The sequence below is a fragment of the Cyclopterus lumpus genome, chromosome 11 (genome assembly GCF_009769545.1).
Source record: "Cyclopterus lumpus isolate fCycLum1 chromosome 11, fCycLum1.pri, whole genome shotgun sequence".
NCBI classification, from domain to species: Eukaryota; Metazoa; Chordata; class Actinopteri; order Perciformes; family Cyclopteridae; genus Cyclopterus; species Cyclopterus lumpus.
The window spans coordinates 12,629,297-12,651,135 of record NC_046976.1 but is presented as its reverse complement, the minus strand read 5'-3'; the positions used below and the strand labels follow the sequence as shown (position 1 = coordinate 12,651,135).

At 41.7% G+C, this 21,839-nt stretch overlaps 3 protein-coding genes across 14 annotated transcripts in view; 1 reads left to right on the top strand and 2 right to left on the bottom strand.

Moving 5' to 3' along the window:
* The window catches only part of ago2 (argonaute RISC catalytic component 2), a 28,307-nt gene extending 16,892 nt beyond the window's left edge, over positions 1–11,415 (bottom strand). For 2 of the 12 annotated variants that reach the window (XM_034546061.1, XM_034546060.1), the window contains exons 1-18: positions 9,968–10,256; positions 8,678–8,725; positions 7,410–7,605; positions 7,199–7,319; positions 6,893–7,074; positions 6,266–6,402; positions 6,042–6,176; positions 5,632–5,734; positions 5,196–5,343; positions 4,972–5,091; positions 3,451–3,573; positions 3,186–3,319; positions 2,385–2,569; positions 1,412–1,571; positions 1,182–1,272; positions 863–1,057; positions 504–644; positions 23–124 (exon numbers count right to left, since the gene is read on the bottom strand). In XM_034546061.1, the coding sequence (XP_034401952.1) occupies positions 23–124; positions 504–644; positions 863–1,057; positions 1,182–1,272; positions 1,412–1,571; positions 2,385–2,569; positions 3,186–3,319; positions 3,451–3,573; positions 4,972–5,091; positions 5,196–5,343; positions 5,632–5,734; positions 6,042–6,176; positions 6,266–6,402; positions 6,893–7,074; positions 7,199–7,319; positions 7,410–7,605; positions 8,678–8,725; positions 9,968–9,986 (2,340 nt within the window). In that variant the 5' untranslated portion in view covers positions 9,987–10,256. Of the gene's footprint in view, positions 1–22; positions 125–503; positions 645–862; positions 1,058–1,181; positions 1,273–1,411; positions 1,572–2,384; positions 2,570–3,185; positions 3,320–3,450; positions 3,574–4,971; positions 5,092–5,195; positions 5,344–5,631; positions 5,735–6,041; positions 6,177–6,265; positions 6,403–6,892; positions 7,075–7,198; positions 7,320–7,409; positions 7,606–8,677; positions 8,726–8,815; positions 9,160–9,704; positions 9,904–9,967; positions 10,257–11,385 lie in introns of those variants that run through there. The other 10 variants (XM_034546072.1, XM_034546068.1, XM_034546062.1 and 7 more) reach the window with 10 other exon arrangements.
* A 1,167-nt stretch (positions 11,416–12,582) lies between these two features.
* dlx5a (distal-less homeobox 5a) lies at positions 12,583–14,632 on the top strand. The gene is made up of 3 exons (XM_034546085.1): positions 12,583–13,188; positions 13,588–13,772; positions 13,945–14,632. Exons 1-3 carry the CDS (start codon positions 12,831–12,833, stop codon positions 14,257–14,259), a joined length of 858 nt encoding a protein of 285 aa, XP_034401976.1. The 5' UTR covers positions 12,583–12,830; the 3' UTR covers positions 14,260–14,632.
* Positions 14,633–18,593: 3,961 nt separating this feature from the next.
* Positions 18,594–20,766, bottom strand: dlx6a (distal-less homeobox 6a). The gene is given in 6 exon segments (XM_034545355.1): positions 18,594–19,238; positions 19,240–19,289; positions 19,291–19,317; positions 19,622–19,684; positions 19,686–19,816; positions 20,463–20,766. Coding segments are annotated over 6 exon segments (738 nt in total). The 3' UTR covers positions 18,594–19,075.
* Positions 20,767–21,839: the final 1,073 nt, after the last annotated feature.

The following is a 21,839-nucleotide window of genomic DNA, read 5'->3' as shown; positions in this document are numbered from 1 at the left end:
TTGAACCTAATTGAGGTCTTACCTGAATGCCAGCGTGACTGCAAAGGTAGAAGTCAAATTCTGAAGGGTGAGTGATTTTGGTGTCCACTGTGGTGCCTGCAGGAATGTTGCCACTCTTCCCAACCTGCAACAATCCACACAACAATGCATCAGTGAGTTTGGACAGTTTCCTTAAAGGTTAGGATAACAAACATAACTTTGTATGACGCAAAGTCACCTGTTGCTGTGCCATCCACATAGGAGAATGCAGTTATAAGTAGGGGTGCTAGTGTTGTTCTAGTGTAACCACATTATTTAGGATTACCTAATTTCCCCCATTATAGGACCATCGTGTGAGAGAGTGCATAAACATCTGTGGCAGCTGGCTTGGTGCCATCTGTGGAAGTCCAACATCGTTTTCTACTGCTGGTTCACGTTTAAAAGTAAGTACCACAAAACGTTGCATCATTTTGGTCTCAAACTTGTGTGCTCCCCCTCATCTTTTTTTTTGACACGATACTGACCCTCTCGTTTCTGTCCATACAGAACAGTCTTGTGTGGTGTCTCTTCTGCACGACCACAAAGGTGATACCAGGCTGGTAGTCCTTCTCTAGTTTTATGCAGGCCTCACGGATCGCCAGCAGCTCGTGCTGAAGGACCTGCATCTCAAAAGTTAATAACAGATGAAAAGTTGCATAGATGATCAAATCCACCCGAGCAAACATGTACAACATTTACACAGACACAAACACAGGATTAACATGGACACTAAGCTCTGCTACGTACATTATTTACTTATATGGATACTACTGCCTGAACAAACTCATCTATATTTTCTGATATTTCATAGATTATTCTGCATCATCCCTGATATGTGTATCACCTGGTTGAACTGGCCCTCAGAGATGCCATCGCGGTAGTAGATGATTCTGGTGGGCTTGAAGCGAGTGGACTTGTAGAACTGGATCAGCAGCTCCCTCACCATGGTGGCCAGGTCCTGGATGATGTCCTGCCTATGCTGCTGCACCCGCACTGTGGCACAGTATCTGCTGGGATGAGCATCCATGCTACCAACGACCTAAAAAAGAAAGAAAGGGAAATATCATTTAGAACCAAAAACAGGGGAAAAAAGTGCTGCAGAGATGTTTTAACATGTGACTTTTCTGTGACCATGTTCTGTGGTGTGATGTGGCGTTACATACAGCAGCAATGGACGGCTTTTTTCCATCTCCTGCAGGAGGATGAGTCACATCTGCACCAAGGAAGATCACCGGCTGCTGGAAGACCAACGGCCTGAAACACGAAGGCGGAGAGTGGACGGGTGAAATTCAGCACACATGAAAGGCATTTTCAAATTTCAGATAATCGTTGATAGTCGTCCGATTTCAAAAGATATCCATTTCAAAATGTTGTTATTAGTATCTTCACTAACCTGCCCTGCGGGAGGAGGATGTTATTGACACCGCCCAGCTTGACGTTGATCTTCAGACAGAGGTTGGAGAGTGTCTGAGGTGTTGTCTTTTGAACATTCTTCACCTGCACACACTGCGTGGCCATGCCAAGAACTGTGTCCCCGACACGCTTCACCTCAGCTGCAACACACACACACACACACACACAACAGTAAAAAGAAATGTCAAATAATTAAACATGATCGGGCACAATATTGATGTTTTGGATTTGGATTTCCTGATTCGCTGAATCACATCAAGTGTGTGCAGATATACTGATCAATCACAACTATTTGGGACTGGAGGAATAGTTCTGTCCACAGACTGTTGAACATTTAGTGAAATAAAAATACATGTTCGACGACAGAGTGGGTAGAAAGACTCAGGTCTGCATTTCCTTTTTCAGATACACCAGACCAACTGCCAGAGCGTTAAATATTTCTAATCACACAAACCCTCGTGGATTTGGACAAGTGTTGGTTTTTAGCAATGTGTTGCCAGTGAAAAAAACTTTATTTTGTTTATATTGTCAGCATAACACGTCAGTTTCAACAACTAAAACTGGCCAACCTTATTTGCATGCTGTCACTGCATTATTATTCAGTCAATATATATTTCATATTTGGCTGTAAGTCACCTGATCTCATGCAGAGAAAGCTGATCTTATCTCCAAAAATGGATCAATACTTGTAATGAATAGTGATCCTAAACTCTAGCAAAATAAGCCTGGTTAGCAGCCTTAAGTGATGGAACATTTTAATCCTTGGAATCAGTTTGCAAATGTTGGCCATGAGCTTGTATTTTGAATAATGAGTAATAGTTGCACAAAGAAAAAAAACTAAGAAATTATCACTTGGGCTGAAAAAATCATTGTCCTGGATGTTTCATCTCTCCAGCAGGAATATAAATCATGCAGCACTAAATGACAACAGATTGCGCGAATGGATCCCTCACCGTAGACGGGCGTCTTCCCCGGCAGAATGACAACCACCAGCTGGAGGCCCTGGTAGGTGTACTTGAGGTGCCTGAACATGGGCTCCACGCTGTCCGCTCCCTGGGCGTACTTACAGAAGCATGGCTGACCCTGGATGGGCATCCCTGCATCCCGTGAAATCTTCCTCAGTTGATCTGTGAATGCTCTGAAACAGGTGATGAACTTGTTTATTTACAGTTCAGTGAAGTTTAGCGGGTGAGAGACAGTAATGTAAAGTGACAGGCAAACATCTTAGCAAGAGCAAGTCCAAGAGCAGTACAATTCTTAAAACAGCCCCTCAGTTTGAAAATCTATAAATTCAACTATTTAAACGTATGCCTATGGACAATTGAGAACATTATGTTTATTCTGAAAAGACAATCAAACTCCGATACAATGAGACATTTACGTTACGCACATGCTACTCTCGTAATCAACAGACAGGATGCTTGAGACATACCTAAAGAGAGTACACAAATGCAAATGACAAAACCTAGTGAAGGCAGTGTCAATGAATGGCACAGCGGTATATAAATCAACATGCACTCTTATGCCCCTGTAGAGCTAAAATACCATGGTCATGAAAGACCCAACAGACATTTGAAACTTCAGCTCGTGGACCAATGTATCCTTTGGTTTGTGCACTTCTATAAATAAAAGAAAGTACATTTCAAGCCCTACAATACACTTGCAACTTTTTACCACCAGCCCTATAATCACGGGCTGCCTGCCACCGAACGGCACATGACATGAAATACTGGCACTCTGTGCATCTCACTCACTTGAGCAGGAGTTCAGTACACTGCCTCTGTGGCGCGAAGCAGGCGATGGCCCACACTTTGATCTCTATGCCAGTGTGGAACTGCTTGTTCCTCATGTCCCATACTCCCTGGATTGGTGTGGCTATAGCTTTGTTCTGCAAATCGTAATGACAGCAGCCGTATTAATGATCGGCACTGTAATCAAGTTCTTCCAATAAAACTTAATTACCAATAAAATGCGTTGCAGACACATGCACAAAAAAGGTACAGGCCATTATCAACATACCCTGCCTCCGTACAGAATGGAAGGTGCTTGTAAGACACGGCCATTCACTTCTGTCATCTCATCCCTCACCATCACTCCAAACTCACGAACGTAAGGGTCAGTGTTGAAGTTGGCACTTCTCATCTGGGAAGAAAACAGTTGCATTAAATGTGTATGTAATTTGGATATCTGCAAACTTAACCAAGTTAAGATTTAAGATTAATTGTTTATCACAAAAAAACATTTCAGAATTAAAACACGAAGATCACTCATCCTTATTTCAAATGAGCTCAACTTCCGGTGGGTTCATCACTATTATGACTGAAAACTATGGTAGATTACTACGGTACCAGCCAATTATAACCTTCATGAACACTCTTCTCCACTAGCCATCAGCAAACACCCCTGACTTTGTGATTGGCAACAAACTCGGCAGCATGAGCATAATTTATTGTCTTATGTCACATTAAGTCAAACTAAAGCCTGTTTTTGAAGATAAGTCAAGAAAAGGGCATTGCCGCTGAATCTTGATACATTTTGAAACCACAACCAATAAAAATGTTCTTGTCTTGACAGTGGCACGACATTCAGTAAACATTTACGTTTATTTTTTGGAATATTATGACTGAGTGGTCAGGTGAAGCTATTTATTATTACATAATTGTGTGTACCCTTTTGAAATCATAATGATAACTGAAAGCCAAAGAACTGTCAAAGGACCTGCCAGAAAGTTTATAAAATCAGGAAACGGCCGTAAAGAGATATTTGAAAATGCCATTCAGTAGTGTTCTCTTATAAATAAGTGGAAAATGTATAATTATTTTGATACCAAGCCACGGTCAGGTACACCAACCAAGATTTCAGCCACAACTGCCAGCAAAATTATTGGGGACGCAAAGAAAAACCCACAAGGAACGTCAGAATCTCTGCAAAAAAAGGGCCCGTTTCAAAATGCACAAAAATGGTCTGCACAGTCGGGTTGCCAGGATAAAGCTGTTACTGCGCCTACGCCACAAAGCAGCCCGCTGAGAAGCACAGAGACAAGCCTCAAAACCATTGGAACAAATGGTTTGGAGTGATGAGACCTAAATTTAACTTTGAATGCAGCGTGTCATCAGAAAACAAATTTGCTTTCATCAACCTAGAAGCTGCTCTTGGATTTTCCAACATGACAATGATCCAAAGCTCAAAGCCAGGTTGACCCCTCAGTGGCTACAGCAGAAAGAAATGACGGTTCTGGAGTGGCCATCACAGCCTCCTGAAGTCAATATCATTGAGCCACTTTTCCGAAGCCACCATTGATGCTGAAAGGGGGCATTAGACCATAAATAAGGGGATGCAAACTTTTGAATGGCGACCATCTCATTATTGCCATGCTTTCTTTAATGATTGTGCCATTCTGTGATGCGCTATAGTGTAATTTGAATCCTAAAATATATACAAGAAATGGGTTTTGCCTGATCACTGATGTTTTCTTTATAGAATAGTGCACGTCTTACTAATTCTGCCAGGTTACGTACATTTATGAGTACAATGACTTACCAATTTACTAATCTCGTCCTGGCGGTCAGGTGCCGATCGGGCTGTAGCACGGATCATAGTGGAGGTCTGATTGTCTGTCAGCTTTTTGATGCAGCGCTGTCCAGCCACTATGTTACACACCTGGAGAAAACACACATGAAACAAACGGGTTCAGAGGGACAATAGATATTGGATAGGGTAACTTTACAAAAAGCAAATAGGTAGAGGAGGTGAGAGATGCTTACCTCCAGAGGTAGGTAGGTGTGCTTCTGCTCCTGCCCCACCTGTAGACACGGGAGGTGGGGGTATCTCAGGATGAGCTTGTACTTGTCTTTGAAGTACTGTGCTACTGTGCATTCAATAGTTTGGCCGTTCTCCTGCTGCAGGGGGAACCTGAGGGGAAGCACATATACTGGAAAAGTAAGCACAATCCGACAAAATTGTTATCAGTGGATCACATTTATGGAATTGTGTAAACATAAATATGGTTTGCGAGGGAAATATACACTGACTGAACTTTACACCAGTCTGTCTATATTGTTAGCATTTGTAGTGTATTATACTATTATGCAGTCCTGTCTGCGTGCATTACGTTCCATGCACGTTTGCATTGACTGCATCTTATGTACCGTGAACAAATTATATGATGTGAACAAAGATGAGAAACAAGAGCTTCCTTACGTCTGGTGGCTGGCTGGTCTTCTGGTCACGTTGCACACTCTGTACTTCCTCTTCATCTGCCCACAGTGAGTGATCTCCACTTTCAGGCCTGGAAGATGGAATCCCAAAAGAGGAAAAGAGAATAATACAAATTCATTGTTTAAAAAAAAAAAGAGAGCCAGTTTTGAATGGCCTGTAACACAAGACATAACTGGCACAAAAAGTGACAAATATTTAAATTGCTTAAATAATAAAGCTAAAGAGACATTAGAATAAATATTATTATCTTCAACGACTCGAAAATGAAATCATAAATAGATATCAAAATCAAATCTTCCCAAGACATGACCAAAAATAAAAGACTTTAAAATCTAATTGACAAACAAAGACTTAAATAGCTACTACTATGTGAGCTCCTGAACTTCTCTTACCTTTGATTTCCTTTGTGAATTTCACTCGTTGGGAGTCTGTTAAGGGCTTCTGTTGTTCTTCAATGCTTTTGAAATCCAAGACCTCACACATGAACTCAATAACAGGCTGGGCTTTGTAGAACGCAGTGGCAGAAACTGCAAACAAAACAAGCACACACACACAAGTGAGGTTCAGAGGGCCAACTTAACTTGATATAACTGTGTACAATCGGCATGAAAGTTACCATCGATGTTGAGCATCATCTTCCAAAGGGAAGGCCTGACCGACTGGTGGAAGCCAAACCACACCTCTCTGCCACCACCGAGGGGGTTCGAACATCCCTCTGAGGGCGTGAAGAAAGAGCGGCCCACCGGCGTATACCTAAGAGAGAGAAGTCAGCTGTGAAAATCGAGTAACATGTTCTGGGACACAGGGGTTAGTCAACAATCAGGACAAACGGTTAATACAAAAATTTAGTTGATTGTCACCCCATACTGAAACACAATCTCAGCTTGGAAGAATAATCAGAAAATTAAATTAGTGAAAAACAGGTCGTACAACACTTTTCTATGATGCTTTATTTATTCCAGTTGGCTAGATTGCCTTGCCTAAATGAATGTGGTTTCTGTTTATTTCAATACAGCACTCATATCGTGCAATCAGATATTCACATATTGCAATGGCATTGCTTGTGACTCTGCAGGTTTGATACTCACAGCATGTTAAACACTTTAGAAGAATGTCAGCAATAATGTGAAGAATATCCAGTGTGTAATTATTACTAAAACACCCACTGTGGTCATTTGACGACAACAGGCAGGACAATCAATCATCCATAAATAACCAATGTTAAATGATAAAAACAACTCACCTCATAGAGGGTAAATGTCTCATGACCACATCCAAGGCTTGGACGGTCTCAAAGGGGACGCTGGGTAGCCGCCCTGCTAGAGCCTCGTGAAGCGCTTGGAGGCTAACGCAAGACACCCACTTGATTGATACTTTGAAGCTGCGGTCTTTGCCTTCACCAGGAATGGTTACCTCAAGCTCCACCTGTGTGGTAGATGGGAAAGAAAAGATAAAGACAGAGGCACTGCTGTGATATTTTAAGACTAACATTTCTTAAAGATTTATGCATCGTCTCCAAAAGTGTAGATTTTTCTTTATCGTTACTTACTTTTTCTCTGCCTATGGGTAAGGGCATGGCAGTGTAGAGATTCTTCCTCCCGTCATACACTGGCTTTCGATCACCAAAGATTTGTGTTTTAAAGTGCTGGACCATGTGCTCCACTATTTCACTGAGAACAAAATGAAACAAATATATTACATCCCAACAACTGATATACAATGTGCCGCAGGCCAAGAATTAAGGATTCACATATTCATACCGGTTGACCCTCCTGGGGCATTTCTCAGGCTTGATGTCGATGTCATAATGGTAGACCTCCAGTTTGGGGATTTCCATCTCGAAGAAGTTAGCCTGGAGCTTGATTGTCCGGCCCATGGTGCCAAAGTCCGGACGTGATGGTGGCTTGAAGACATATTCTGGCACTGGGGAGGATGGCGGGTCTAAAACAGGGGGGTCAAATGTAGGAAAGTGGCAAATTGCAGAATAAGAGTCACATTATATGGACATCTTACATTTCCCAAGATCTTACTGGCCCATTTAGTATGTTTTGACAACATATACATGTGATGTATATGCACATAAATAAAACGACAGTTTTACTGATCATGAAAGCTAGTTTTTCTCCAGCATTAAACATTTCAGAAAGCATTAGAAACCATTAAGAAGAGTGAAAAATAAAAAATACTCAAATTTACATAAATTAATTCTATGCAAAATTTAAGATTTAAAAAGTATTAATTCTAATGGTTATCTTTGGAAAAAATGATTTAGGACCTGTCTTGTGTTCTATATCTCAACCAGTTCTGCCATGTCAACTAGTACTACTTGTGGTAGCTCATCAAAATGTAGTGTGCAGTTACAGAATCACATCTCCCTTTACATCAGCAGCACCTGCTTTTTTAGTTTACTCGAATGTTTTCTAAAAAATAATGAGCCAGTGAGTCAATTCATCAATTTTGATATACTGTATACCAGGTTAATATTTTTTGGCCACTATTGAGGTTGTGAGCTGGCTGGCATCAATGTGTTTTGTTAATATTTTGACAAAATACAACCGATCGGAAAGAGTCTGATAGGTTTTTTTGTAAGGAGAGGCTCCCCTAAGATTTCATCGTAGACAGACAGGCTGAACCTAGAAGCTTCATATCTGGAACTTAAGATATTAGAGTGAGGCTGACTCAATTCTCATCAGCTCCTTATCTTTTTGCTCCAGCTCTGTTCATTCAAACAAAAATAACACCCAATTGAACAACATTTAGTGTGTAAACGTATATTGCCATTGACAGCACAAAATGAAGGTGCATATAGAGGAAATAGAACAACATCGTCTTCTTTCGAGTCTCACCTACAGTCACAAGTGTCCCTTTTTCTGGACAATTTATTTATTCCGTCAGAAGGTTAAATTGTACTTCAATGAGTACAAACCGTGATGCTCGAATGGTGTAAAAAGCATAATGTTGCCACTTAAACTGGACCAATACTGGGATCAGTATTAGGTGTGAAATCCCAAATGGAGGAAACGCTTACCAGAGCCTGTTGACCCAGAGGAACGGGGTCCCTCCTGCATCTCAGTGACTACAGAGGATACAAAATAACGTTGTGAATGCTTTAAAAAAAACAATTGATACACACTCTACATAAAAACATAAAGAGGTGAAAACACACATTTGGGTCACTTAACACATGAAAGAAATATAGCTTTACAAGATAAAGATGTTATGAAGCAAGTGGCAAAGCACAGAGGACTATTCATGTTGTCCATTGTAAAGGCTTTAATTTCAGAGAGTCTTGCTCTTATCATTTCTAAAAACACCATCTTTGACATTCAAGGGTGACTTTTTTTCAAAACTCTTATCAATATGCAAACAGATTGCCAGTCTACTCGATTCCTCCCAACTGCTGAAGCTACACTTTCTCCTGGAAATGGCCAGATCAAAACTCTCGAAGTCATATTTATTACAATTAAAACAGAGGTCACTTCCAGCGGCAAAGCCAAACCCTAAAACAATTACTATAATTAAAAGAGAAATACAATATAGTGTTCCCATCGTTTTTTCCCCACGGGATGAAAAGCCAATGACTGAGACAAAAAAACGTATATATATATATATAATATATAATAATATAATATTCTAACATAATAGTCTGATTGCACAACTAGAGTAAATCGTTACTGTACACTGTAATTGTGCAAACCCTTGGTCAAACTTCATATGCCTAAATGTCGTTAACGTTATTAACATGATATGTTCAATCTCGTAAATTGCGTGTTGCACTGACTGAGGAATCTGAAATGTAAGTCGGGGGTTAAAACCGATGCAACACAACTAAATTAAAGTTGGATGCTGTTCGCTAACCGCTGCTAAGATTGGTGATGAGATTAGATAGCATGGTCGGCCGCCAAATGGTGCTTCATCTCTGAACTAAAGAGTTAAACAGCGAGACGATCCCCGTGTTTACACTCGTGGGGCTCATTGAGAAAACACACTCCGATTGATCAAACATCGGGATCTCACGTCAGGCAACAACAAGTTCAGTAACGAGGCAACACTACCGTTCACACCAAGTTGGCTAACAGCGGCTTCTTGTTGTTGCACGCTCGCATCTCCTACTAAAGCCTCCTCTCCTAAAGCCTCTCCGTTGAGGACGTCATATCCCCCCAAAACGCGTGTGTTCAGATCTATAATAACTAGCTAGCTAAATTAAAACGAGAACGTGTGTCGAGCTATGCACGTATCAGCTAACAGCTACACATTGTGTGTCCGTGTTAGCTCGCTGCTCCACTTAGCGTTAGCTCGTGCTAGCTGCTCCACTCACCTCCAGCAGAGGAATACATTTTGTCCACTTTCTGAGCGTGTCGTGGACGTACAGATACTCCACTTGGTTTCGGACAAATTCAACCTTAACTCATGCGTGGTAAAAGAGAATGTATATGTACAAGAGCGAGGGATGAAGCTCGGTTCGGAAATAAAGATATTTAGTTAGCCAAGTGGTAAATATTTGGAGTCTCTCATCCTCGGCACGGCCCCATCCCCCCAACACACAAAACGGGAGCCGAGAGAAAAGATAGCGTAGACAAGACCCATGCAGGGCAAGAGGATGCCTCCCTTCTACTTCCGGCTCCAGTCACTTCCCGGCGTTAAGCCCCCTAAACCTTTATATTTGTACGTTTTTGGTTGTATTTCACGAAAGATGTGTTTTCTATCTAATGCAGCTATTGTGTAAAAAAAAAAACTAATATATTTGACATCAATTGAAGTTCGACATTTGTACGTTATATGTTTTTAATGAACAGCTTTAGATGTTTTTTTTAGATTTAGCATCGTTTTGATGTCAATCATGTTTAAGATGGCATTTTCTGGTGTTATTTATTTAATGTGTTTCTTGTCTGTTGTGCACTCTGGCATGTGTCTATTGTTGTCAGCATGATTTTTTGGTTGCAAATGTGTTTCCCCACTGGGGATTGATAAAGCTTTCTAATCTAATCTCACATTTTCTAATCGTATTATTATGATTATTAGGTAACCCGTAAATAATAATAATAATAATAATACGATTTCTTGAAAACATTATTTACCATCAAGATAAACTGTCAAACCAATGTTAATCAATGTTTTACGCACTCGTGAAACGCCTCCTTTTTGGTTTATGTTGATATGAGTCGGAAGGGAACTATCTTGCTAGATGAACTCATCAGTGACGTCAGACGTAGGCGGCGCGGCGTGCGCGCGCTCAGTCTTGACTCTCGAATTCGAAACGAACAATCACAACATTTGATATTGATACAAACATGGTCTATATCACGAAGATAACCATACAACACAGTTACCAATGTGAACCACAACCCGAAGCAGTCAACAACACGGACTGTAGGTGAAAAGCAGAGCACCACAGGAAGAGATTTGTTGCCACGGTGGTGGGGGGAGAGTACTTCTGGGTTACCAAAGTTAACGTAAAAGTATTTAAACATTCATCCAACACTTAGTCCTGTTCACTAGTTTAGTCATTGAAATAAGTAAAGCATTACAAGGTAATAGTTGAATGGTATAAGTTACATCTTCAACAATGTTGAATTGTTAAGTAATTATGAGTCCTATAAAAGAGCAACGAAAAAGTTATTTAGCGTAATGTGTAGCTATAACATTTGCATAGTTGAAACGTATAGAGTAGAAAGACAGTGAACGCATTACTCTTATTTCAGATAATTGAGTGCAATTTAAAAAAGCCGGTGTTACGTCAAAGTCTGCTCCCTCGTTGAATAGTGCTCCCCGTCTGTTAAAGTGATGGCGCCCCCGTTGGTGGTGAGCGATAAGGGTTGTTCGTTTGGGGGGAAACCGTATTTGCAGTTTTATTTCCCTTTTCTTATACACTGTGTAAACGATACCGGGTACAGTGTAGCCAGTGTATGATATTATAGTATAGTATAATATATGATACTGGATCATATTGTAATCTAGAATTAGAGATTTCTAACCTCACACCTGTGGCCCGAAAGCTGTTTTGTCAAAATAATAGTTTTAATAATTGCGTGTGATCCTAAATAAACTTTTTTTTTTTTTTCAAACGGCCTGATAAGTTGAAATTAAATTCCTCATTCGTTTTTCTTTGTCATTATATTTCTTTGTATAGGCTGAGCATTGAGTGCAGCTCTCCAGTTTGACCACTGGTCGGCGCTGTTCACCACTGAATGTGCCGGCTGGGGGGCTGAGCGTTGGTTTTGTATTCTCGGCAGCAGGTTTTAAGATGAGATAAGATACGATGGATCTTTAATGATCCCGTAGGGGAAGCTCGTCAATGTATTATTATTATTATTATTATTATAGTCGCCAATTCAAGTGCAGTTGGCATGGATTTACAAAAAAGTTTATGTGGGAGGGTAAACTATTGTTCGGTGTGTAATCTATTTTATACCACATATTTCAATATATTGGATCCGCTGATTAATATATTGGATGTTTAACACTGTTGGATGAATATTTTCAGGAATAGGCTAGACTTACGAATCGGGTTTAGCCTATGACGGTTAAAATAATAACCAGTGTGCTCAATAATAAGTTATTCTGTTTTATGTATATTATTTCTCTTTGATATGACATAATTGAAACATTTGATTTGGTGCTGTCATTTGGGGTTGTTCGGCGGTAAAAACAACAATATCATAAGGTTGAGTCTGATTGATTACAAATGCATGAATAAAGAATAATACTAATCACAATAAAGACAGTCGTAATAACCGGCCAGTCTTATACAGCAGGGGGCCTTTTTGGTAATAAAGTTTTGTGTCCCTCAAATTCATCCTCCTTAAACGTCGATTGGTGACACGGCCAACACTTTAATTGCTCCCATTGATTGATAGTATAAAAACACAACAATGCAGCCTCATGGCCCGGGTGGTTTCCCCCCTATAAGAAAGCTGGCTGAGTGAATTGGGTGTAGCTGTGTCTGTGTGCGCCTTGGCCAATGGAACCAGATCCTCCCTGCAGTGCGTAAGAGCGCGATTTAGGATTTAACCAAGTCCTTGCTGCGGGGCTGGCTGCAGTCTTCACCAGAGCCCGACGGCCCGAGAGCCTTTCAACAATGCCAGTGTAGTTTTCGCACCACTTTGGAGTCAGACTGCCTCGATTTTATTTCTTCTTTTTGCTAATCAAATAAAACAAACCCACGCGTTACCTCTCAAAGTATGACTGGAGTATTCGATCGGAGGATCCCGAGTGTGAAAACTGCAGACTTCCAGAGCTCATTTCCACTTTCTACCATGCACCATCCTTCTCAGGAATCTCCTACTTTACCCGAGTCCACCGCCACGGATTCTGGCTACTACAGTCCCGCGGGTGGAGTCCCTCACGGCTACTGTTCGCCCAGCTCCACCTCGTACGGGAAGCCTCTCAATGCCTACCAGTACCAGTACCCCGGTGTAAATGGATCCGCTGGAAATTACTCGACAAAATCCTACACCGATTACAGCGCATACACGACCCCCGCGTACCACCAGTATGCCGGGACTTACAGCAGAGTGCAAGCCCAGCCGAGTCCACAAGGTAAGTTTTCATTATTATATGATTTAAAGAGTAAGTTATTAGTGGATAACCACTTATCGGATAACCACATTGTGACATGTTCATGTTCATTTTTATTATTATTGAAACATGTCTTGTTACACTCTTGTTAAACATGTTACACTCATAAATATCGAACATGTGCAATATGTAGCTAAATGGAAAAATACGGGTGTGATGTTTAATTGAAATGTTAAGTATTACGAGAAATTGCTTTCCTTTTTTAGTGTGCCTGGAATTCATTTGGTTTGTAATATTTGACTTTCTTGGGATTTAAGAGACAATAAATGGGCGACAAACCCACACGAAACAAAATAGATTAAAAAGACACTGGAATGTGTAAAAAGCTCACGTTATGCTTGTTCATGGTCATTTTAACAGAAAAGGAGATAAACGAGCCTGAGGTGAGGATGGTGAACGGCAAGCCAAAGAAAGTGAGGAAACCCCGGACAATCTACTCCAGCTTCCAGCTGGCCGCCCTGCAGAGGCGGTTTCAGAACACACAGTATCTGGCGCTGCCGGAGAGAGCCGAGCTGGCCGCCTCGATGGGACTCACGCAAACACAGGTGAGATTCTGTCTTAACCCATTTTCAGTGTTTTCAATGTTTTATAATAATAAATAATGACCGTATCGGTGCTTTGTTTCTGTGCGCCTTTACGCATCGTGCCTCCTTTGAATCCATTGTTTCTGAGGTTACACCGGGTATTAATGCTGCTGTATTTCCCCTCTTTTTCCAGGTAAAAATTTGGTTCCAGAACAGGAGATCAAAACTGAAGAAGATCATGAAAAACGGCGAGCTTCCCCCTGAGCACAGCCCAAGTTCCAGCGACCCCATGGTGTGCAACTCTCCACAGTCCCCGGCCGTTTGGGACACACAGGGCCCCTCCAGGCCGCACAGCCTACAGCCACAAAACATCAACACGGCGGCTTCTAACTTTTTGGAAAACTCGGGGTCTTGGTACACCTCAGCCGGCAGCTCCATGACTGCCCACCTGCAGACCCCTAACTCGATACAGCACTCGTTGGCTCTTGGAGCGGGGACGTTATATTGAGAAAAAAAACCCAGTTGTTCATTTCAGATCTTTTTTTTTGTTTCTCCTTCTATGGGACTCGTGTTCAAATTTCAGAGGAATATGCAATGTATTTGATGGCAGTCATAGAAGAAACGTGTAAAATGTGTAAATGTGTGCATGTAATTTATTGCATTTTGGAAGACTATTAAACGTTTAAATGGACAATGGAACTTTGAAACCTCCGGCCTCACTGCAGTCTCTTGTTATTTACACGGAAAATCACGACAAAGACTCTCAGACATAAATTACTTTTGTGAGCCTCAGGTGACACAAGGTTGTAAATCACAGCTGTTCCGTATTGAGATTAATCTAGAAAATGTCGTAATTCTTAGTAGTTTTTCTTCGTCATAATACCGAGGATTTATATTTATTCTTTTATTTTTATTTTTTGTTAGATGTATAACGAAGAAGGGGAGAAACGAATATCTGCCTTTTTTGTGAGCTATGTTCCTTTATTTTCCTTTATGATCAGGTTCATTTGAATCTACATTTGTAAATATATGGAAGGAAGATAATTACAGTGCAAATTTATGATTTTATTAAACTGACATTAAACTAAAATGTGTTTTTGAAAAAACATTTCTGAGAAAACATGGTTAAGCCTTATATCTATAGCAACACATTGAATACCGGTGTTTCCTGAACTGGATTGATGTGTCCATTAATATTTCTCTTGCGATTTCTGCAAAATATAATAGTCCCATAGTATTTTTTAAAGAATCAAATTGTCTCTGTAGAAGTCAAGTGGCACATTTGCTTGATAGTATTTGTCCTGTAACCTAATTTATGGTGATATTAAATCTTTTGTATATCCCTATATTGTTATAATAATCCATATTTTTTAACCCAACAATAATTCCACAGTATCTTTCTGCTATTTCCCCTCATATCTAATATTCTGAAATTAAATGAATTATTATTATTATTAATTGATTCACTATTCTGCCTCTGATCACCACGAGAATGATCACCTTTCCATCACTCATATTGTGTTTTAGTGGAGAACCTGATTGAGGCTTTCAGTTGGTTCCAGCCCGTCTGTAAAGAAAATGCCTGCTTCTCGCAGCAGACAGTCTGCAGTCGCTCTCGCTTTGTGTCCCCTACAATTAGCCGCTTTGAATGGCAGAGAGGAGGCGAGGGGGGCGGCACGGAGATCTGAGACAATCCGCATTCCTGTGGGGTTAGACCGGCTCCAGAGCCCTGCCACTCCCGGCCGCAGCCCACCTTCCGGGTGAAAGAAAAAAAAAAAAAGAAAAAGAGAGAAAAGAAAAATCCTCCACAATTTCACCATGTTATTAGCAGGCAGTCATACCAGCGCCGCCGCGGCAGAGACCGCTAAACAAACCTGTGGGAAGCATTGGGGATCTGAAAATGGATCTCATTGAATTTGCACGGCCATATGCCCAAAGATATAGAAGTGAGTTTTTACAAACGAACATGTTTAACAAAATACCCCCACCCCCCCAACACACATACACACGCACGCACGCACATACACACACTGAACAACACTGCATCTGACCCACGCTGAAGCATGCATGTTACCACTTCCACCTGAAACAGAATTTCTCTTCCTGATTGCAGCATATACTGAATACACGTCACACACACACATACACACAAACACACACGCACACACACACACACACACACACACACACACACGCACACACGCACACACGCACGCACGCACGCACACACACACACACACGCACACAAAAGCAGAAAATATGTTCTTTTTATTCAATAACTCCACCGTGCTTGTTGGTTTTCAGCCTAATTTATGCTGTGCTAAACGGTAGTCCTGTAATTACAATGCGAGCAGGTCACTCGAGAAATTTAGATTGTTCACGTTGCACGTGGACGCTCTCAAGAACACTCAGGCGCGCGCTGAACCTCGTGCACAGAGGCACACACGGGTCTTTCTTTCTCTCTCACATACACCTCACTACTGTATGTCCCCTAATCTTTATTTCTCTCTCACACACACACACACACACACACACACACACAGACACACACACACACGCACACACACACACACACACATTAGTGGTGCCATTATATCGAGAGCCCCCGTTTATTTCCAACCGAACATTTTCCACTCAGTTTCCCCCCGTTTTGCAAATCGAGTCTAAATAATGACAGTTAGCTTTACTGGACAGCTTCAACTGTAACACTCCACAATAATTATTCTCCAGGATTAGGGCTTCCATTATCATAATCTGGACATTGACAATTACCTATAATTTGCAAAGATGCGCTTGGTTCTTGATTGCAGAGGGCTTTTTTTTCCAAGCTCGCCATCACTAAACAGTGACAGTAATAACAGCTAATTTTGCAGGCAATATATAAGAGCTTACCGGGGTGTGCAAACACTTTCCCACCTGGATTTGCTTATTCAGCCACCGGCAGTAAAACCGTGCAGAGCGTTTTGGTTATCTATGTTAGAGAAGCGGAGAAAGGTAAGGACGAGTCTTATTTTCCAGCCTGCGACTGTCCCCGATCTTAAAGAAGACCGTGACACTGTTGTCTGCATTACTCTTCAGTTAAAGCGTGTGAAGGACAGAGAAATGGAAGCCATTAGCATTTTATTTTAAAAACTGTTTATTTGTTGGATATACTATTTGGAGTGTGGAAGTGTTCTGAGGGTTGTTCCAGCGCTGTTGCGGTTTACAGTTAATGTGCATCATGGGAGATCTAGCCATGCAGGTGCTGTTATAGCTATTCTGGGAGAAGCCTGCTGCATAGTGCATCAGCTCCTGCTGGCACATCCCTGTCTGCAACCCCCACCCCACCTGTCACTCTGCTGGACTCTATCTATCTATCTATCTATCTATCTATCTATCTATCTATCTATCTATCTATCTATCTATCTATCTATCTATCTATCTATCTATCTATCTATCTATCTATCTATCTATCTATCTATCTATCTATCTATCTATCTATCTATCTATGCCATCTCTATACCTATGTCTTTCTGTATATCTATCTATCTTTCTTTATCTATCTTATTTTATCAATCTATCTTTCTATGTCTATCTGATATATCTTATCATATCTTTCTATCTTTCTTTATCTTTCTTATCTATCTCATCTATTTCATCTTTCCTCTTTTTCTATCTTTCTATTTCTCTATATCTATGTTATCTTATCTATCTCATCTATTTCATCTTTCTATTTTTCTATATCTTATCTTTCTATTTCTCTATATCTATGTTATCTTATCTATCTCATCCGTCTTATCTGTCTATCTCATCTATGGGATTTAGCTCATCAAAGCCTTTTTTACATTTGCAAAACACGATGAAACGTGTCAGTTCGTGGAGCTGAATAACCCAACTGTGTATTTATGAGTCTTGTTGATGTTTACTCGACTGCTGCTTCGGGCTCCCTGCAGCCTGCAGATCAGGGTGCACATGGCCAACGAGCAGATAGGCCCCAGTCTGGGGGGCCCAGGTAGGCTGAATGTGCGCCAGTGGGACATCCGCGATTTGACAGCTGCATGAAGCTTTTCAGCGTTGTAATTTCAGATAATATCCCGAGCGCTCACTCTTCTCGGCAATTTGTATGTGAATAACCGAATAATTTCCCCTTTTGTTCCATCTGTGCTACCTCAAATCCAAATAAAGATGCCTTTTAGTATTAAAAGTGGTTGAAAATTACAGGTAATTATCTTTGACGGTAAAAACGCTGTAATCAGCGGGCTACATCAAAAATTACCCTAATTATGCCTGCATTTATGAGAATGGAAAAAAAGCCTCACTTGGATAAAACCCCACAAATTGTCCCAAATATCTCCTTCATATTGAACGCTGCTGCAGCTGGCTGCTTTGTTCAACATCGATCCCGTGGAGCTTGGCATTTAACGGCCTGCATTAGGACGGAGAGAAGGGAGAAAACATTTTGTCAATACTTCTAATAATTGGGGGTGAAATGACAAGATAAGCTGGACCTGGAGCAAATGTCTTTCGAGGTGAATGTAGACAGCAGCGGGGAAGGGTAAGTTCATTTCCTCCGGTGTTGAGTGGATTTGATAAATCTATATACAGCGGCGTGCTTCATCAGCCACCAAGCGCTTTGGATTTATTTAAAATGTTTACTCTGATGAAATGGGCTTTTCACTGAGCAGCGTGTCATTACCTCATGTTGTCTGTTCGGGGCTCGTGCACACACCAGGGGACGGGAAATGGGCCCGTTATAATGTGATGTTGGCCCAATACGAAGCATAAAAAGGCCTAGTTTAAAATGAATTTATGAAATCACGCAACAGCAGGCATCTGTTTTGAGTCATGGTTTACTCAATCTGACAAAAACATAAAAAGTGTATGTACAACTCAAAATCGCAGATTATATTTACAGACAGACAGTTTGCTTGGTTTTGCATGTTGGAGAAACAACCCAAAAAAAAGCAGTCAGGAGTCCACCATGGCGGAAGGCTCTGGGCGCCACAGCGCATGGAGAGTGTAAGCAGTCTTTGCCCAAAGTGGCGGAAATGTCACTGGTAATATTTGGTATATTGACGTTCAGATGTGACATGAATGAAAGCATAACAAATATGCGAGCCCACTGAACAGCCATGTACGCTTGAAAATGGTTAGTTCCCTTGTTTGTGTCATCACACCGAGGCTTGGCTGCGTTTTTTATCCTTCCGCCGAGGAGCAGCCGAGGGCTCTTTCTCCTCTCCAGCATCGAGTCTCTGCGCTGACACAAATTGTAGGCTACGTTGGAAGCTGCACGGCGGAGATCCGGAGGCCTCCAGACAGCTCGCTGACCTTCCTGTCGCATCAGCCTATCTCTGCATTGCATCTTGATGTGGGGAGGAATACCAGTGGGAGTAGCCGGGCATGTAGCTGTTGGCCGGCATGTTTACTCCTTTGGAAGAGGCCGAGACGTCCCATATCGGAGGGATGGTCGGGGAGCGCGGGGAGAGGGACATGGAAGCCCGGCATAGGGTCGCTCTCGTGCGGATTGCCGCCTTGCTTGAGCAGTTTCTTGAACTTTGAACCTCTTATTCTGGAACCAAATCTTCACCTGCAGGGAGGAGAAGTGTGCATATAATTAGTGAAGGACGTGGAGGAAGAGCCTGTGTTGAGTCTTGTAAAGGCTGGTTATGTTTCTGCAAAATTACAAGTGTTACATGTAGTATAAATTACTAGAAAGAGCATTACCTAAACAAAATCACACAACCACATAAGCATAACAATATATTATTAATAATAATAATAATAATAATAATAATAATAATAATAATAATATACTAATCTTTATTATAGTTATGTACATGACGTGTCCAGGCGTTGATGTCAACATGTAGAGTATACATTCCTCCTCGTACCTGGGTCTGTGTCAGTCCTAAAGAGGCAGCCAGCTCGGCGCGCTCCGGTAGCGCGAGGTACTGGTGTTTGCTGGAACCGGTGGTTCAGAGCTTGAAGCTGCAAACTCGAATAAATTGTCCGAGGTTTGCGAATCTTCTTTCCTTTCCCATTAAAACGAATTTCCCCATTTTCAATCACCGTCGTTTTCTGCTGCTCTGCAACAAAAACAACCAAGGTATTAATTCAAAACCACAGCCGGGCGGATATATCTGCTTTAGTTGTGCAGGAAAACACAAACGTGTCTAAACGCTGAAATATTCCGCCGAGATAAATTCCGAGGCCTCCGAACGAAACGGTCTAAAAACTGAACAAATCCCACATTGCCTTTAAAACACCGTGGCACCACAATCCGCATACGCTGTCATATTAGGATATTGCTGGTAATGACATGTCAATTAAATGCTAATTACAAACATTCAAGTACGTGCGCGCTGCCTAATTTTCACGAGTAGTTGGTGAGGATTGCACGGTCGTGATGATCACACCCCGGGCATTAAAACGGGTTTTGTGGAAGTGAAGGGAGTGCTAAACGGGACAGCGAGCAGGCGGAGGAGGTCATAGGCTGGATCGGGAATTATCCCGTGCCATTTACGCGAGATTTTCTTCGATGTAATCGGACCACCTGAAAGATCATTCGTCCGAATTTTGAGTGGCCGCGCGGTGACTTGGGCAAGACACCAACACTGGCAGGGGGGAAAGTAAAGGCACACAGGCTAATGGTCGGCTACATGGCAGCCGCCTGGGACGGACACGACGCGGTGCGTTTTTTCCACATGGCGGGTGCAAAAAGGGGTCTCTTACCTGTGCCGTCTAACCTTGTCTGTCCTCCCGTGTTGTTGTGATAGGATGGCAGGTACGGGCTGTGGTGCGCGTGGCTCACATAGGGGTAGGGTAACGACCTGTTGTAGGTGTTGGTCCCGGTGTACGCGGTGTTGTCGTGCTGGTGGTGAGCGTGTGAGCCGGAGTGGAGACAGTGCAGCGGGTAGTGGCCGCTGGCCATCGACGGGGAGCTCTGCTGTGAGTGCGACTGCTGCCCAAACTCCATGAAAGCAGACTTGGACGAGTCCTGAGCCTCCAGACCGTCAGCCATCGTAGTCATGGTCATCATCGAATTTTCTGCCTTGAGAGCACTCACCCCCTCTCTCTCTCTTTCAAGACCAAATCGGTTTCTCTCTCTCGCTCTGCCTGTTGTCTCTCCCCTCTCTCCACCGCGTACAGATATTGTCCTATTAACACCCGGATTTTCCAGAGGCGTCTTTATTTCCCCCCCTTGTTGTGTGATAATTCTCGCTCAAAGTGGCGGAAGGGTAGAAATAAGTTAAGGGAGAGATTTTAAGGTGGATTCTGTTAAAATTGAGCCCTTGCTTCCAGACTTGATGCAGACACTACAAGTAAAATGGTTTGTCTCCAAAGGGCAGCGCCTTCCGATTGGTCATCCAACCCAACGTCATCAATGCTCTGCGCTTCACGGAGCTTGAGCTGGAGTTAACCCACCTTACCAGCTCCCACCACAACTATTGGGGGAATATATATGGTGGGAAAGGACGGATAATTTCCCACAGACAAGCTTCACACGTAAAAACAGCTCTTTTGGAATCGCCGAGTCGGTTTTGTTTTTTACACAAACCCTCCAAATTACGCACGACGCACAACATAGCGCCACACTTTGACTTAGCCTGATGAGCCAGCAGTCTATATGTGTTCTCTAGTTTCTCAAGCCTTTAACTCATCCTCTCTTTAGGAATTAATTACTTATAGAAAAGCATCAACAAACATCCTTTTTAACAATATTAAAGTCGAAATGGATTTTAATATGAAAATGTTACAATAGATTATTTACAAGATGTCCATATGAAAACATATCGTTTAGATGGAATAGATATTTTGTACAAAATGTATAAACAATCACAAAGTTTAGAATAATCCCAGTCGTATTATATATACGATATAATATTTTTTAAAACAATACACTATTTATACAAAGTGATCTGTTTTTATGTCAAGGGAACTCTGGAACAGGTGAATCGCCTTGGAAATGAGTATAAATGAGTACTACAACTCAAATTCCTACAAATTATAATGTTTACTCTTGTTTTAAGAAAGTGGTTATTTAATTTTTTGCAGTGTATTTTCTTTGATGTCTTCTAATGAGCAGTCCCTCATTGAGCCCCCCTCTGC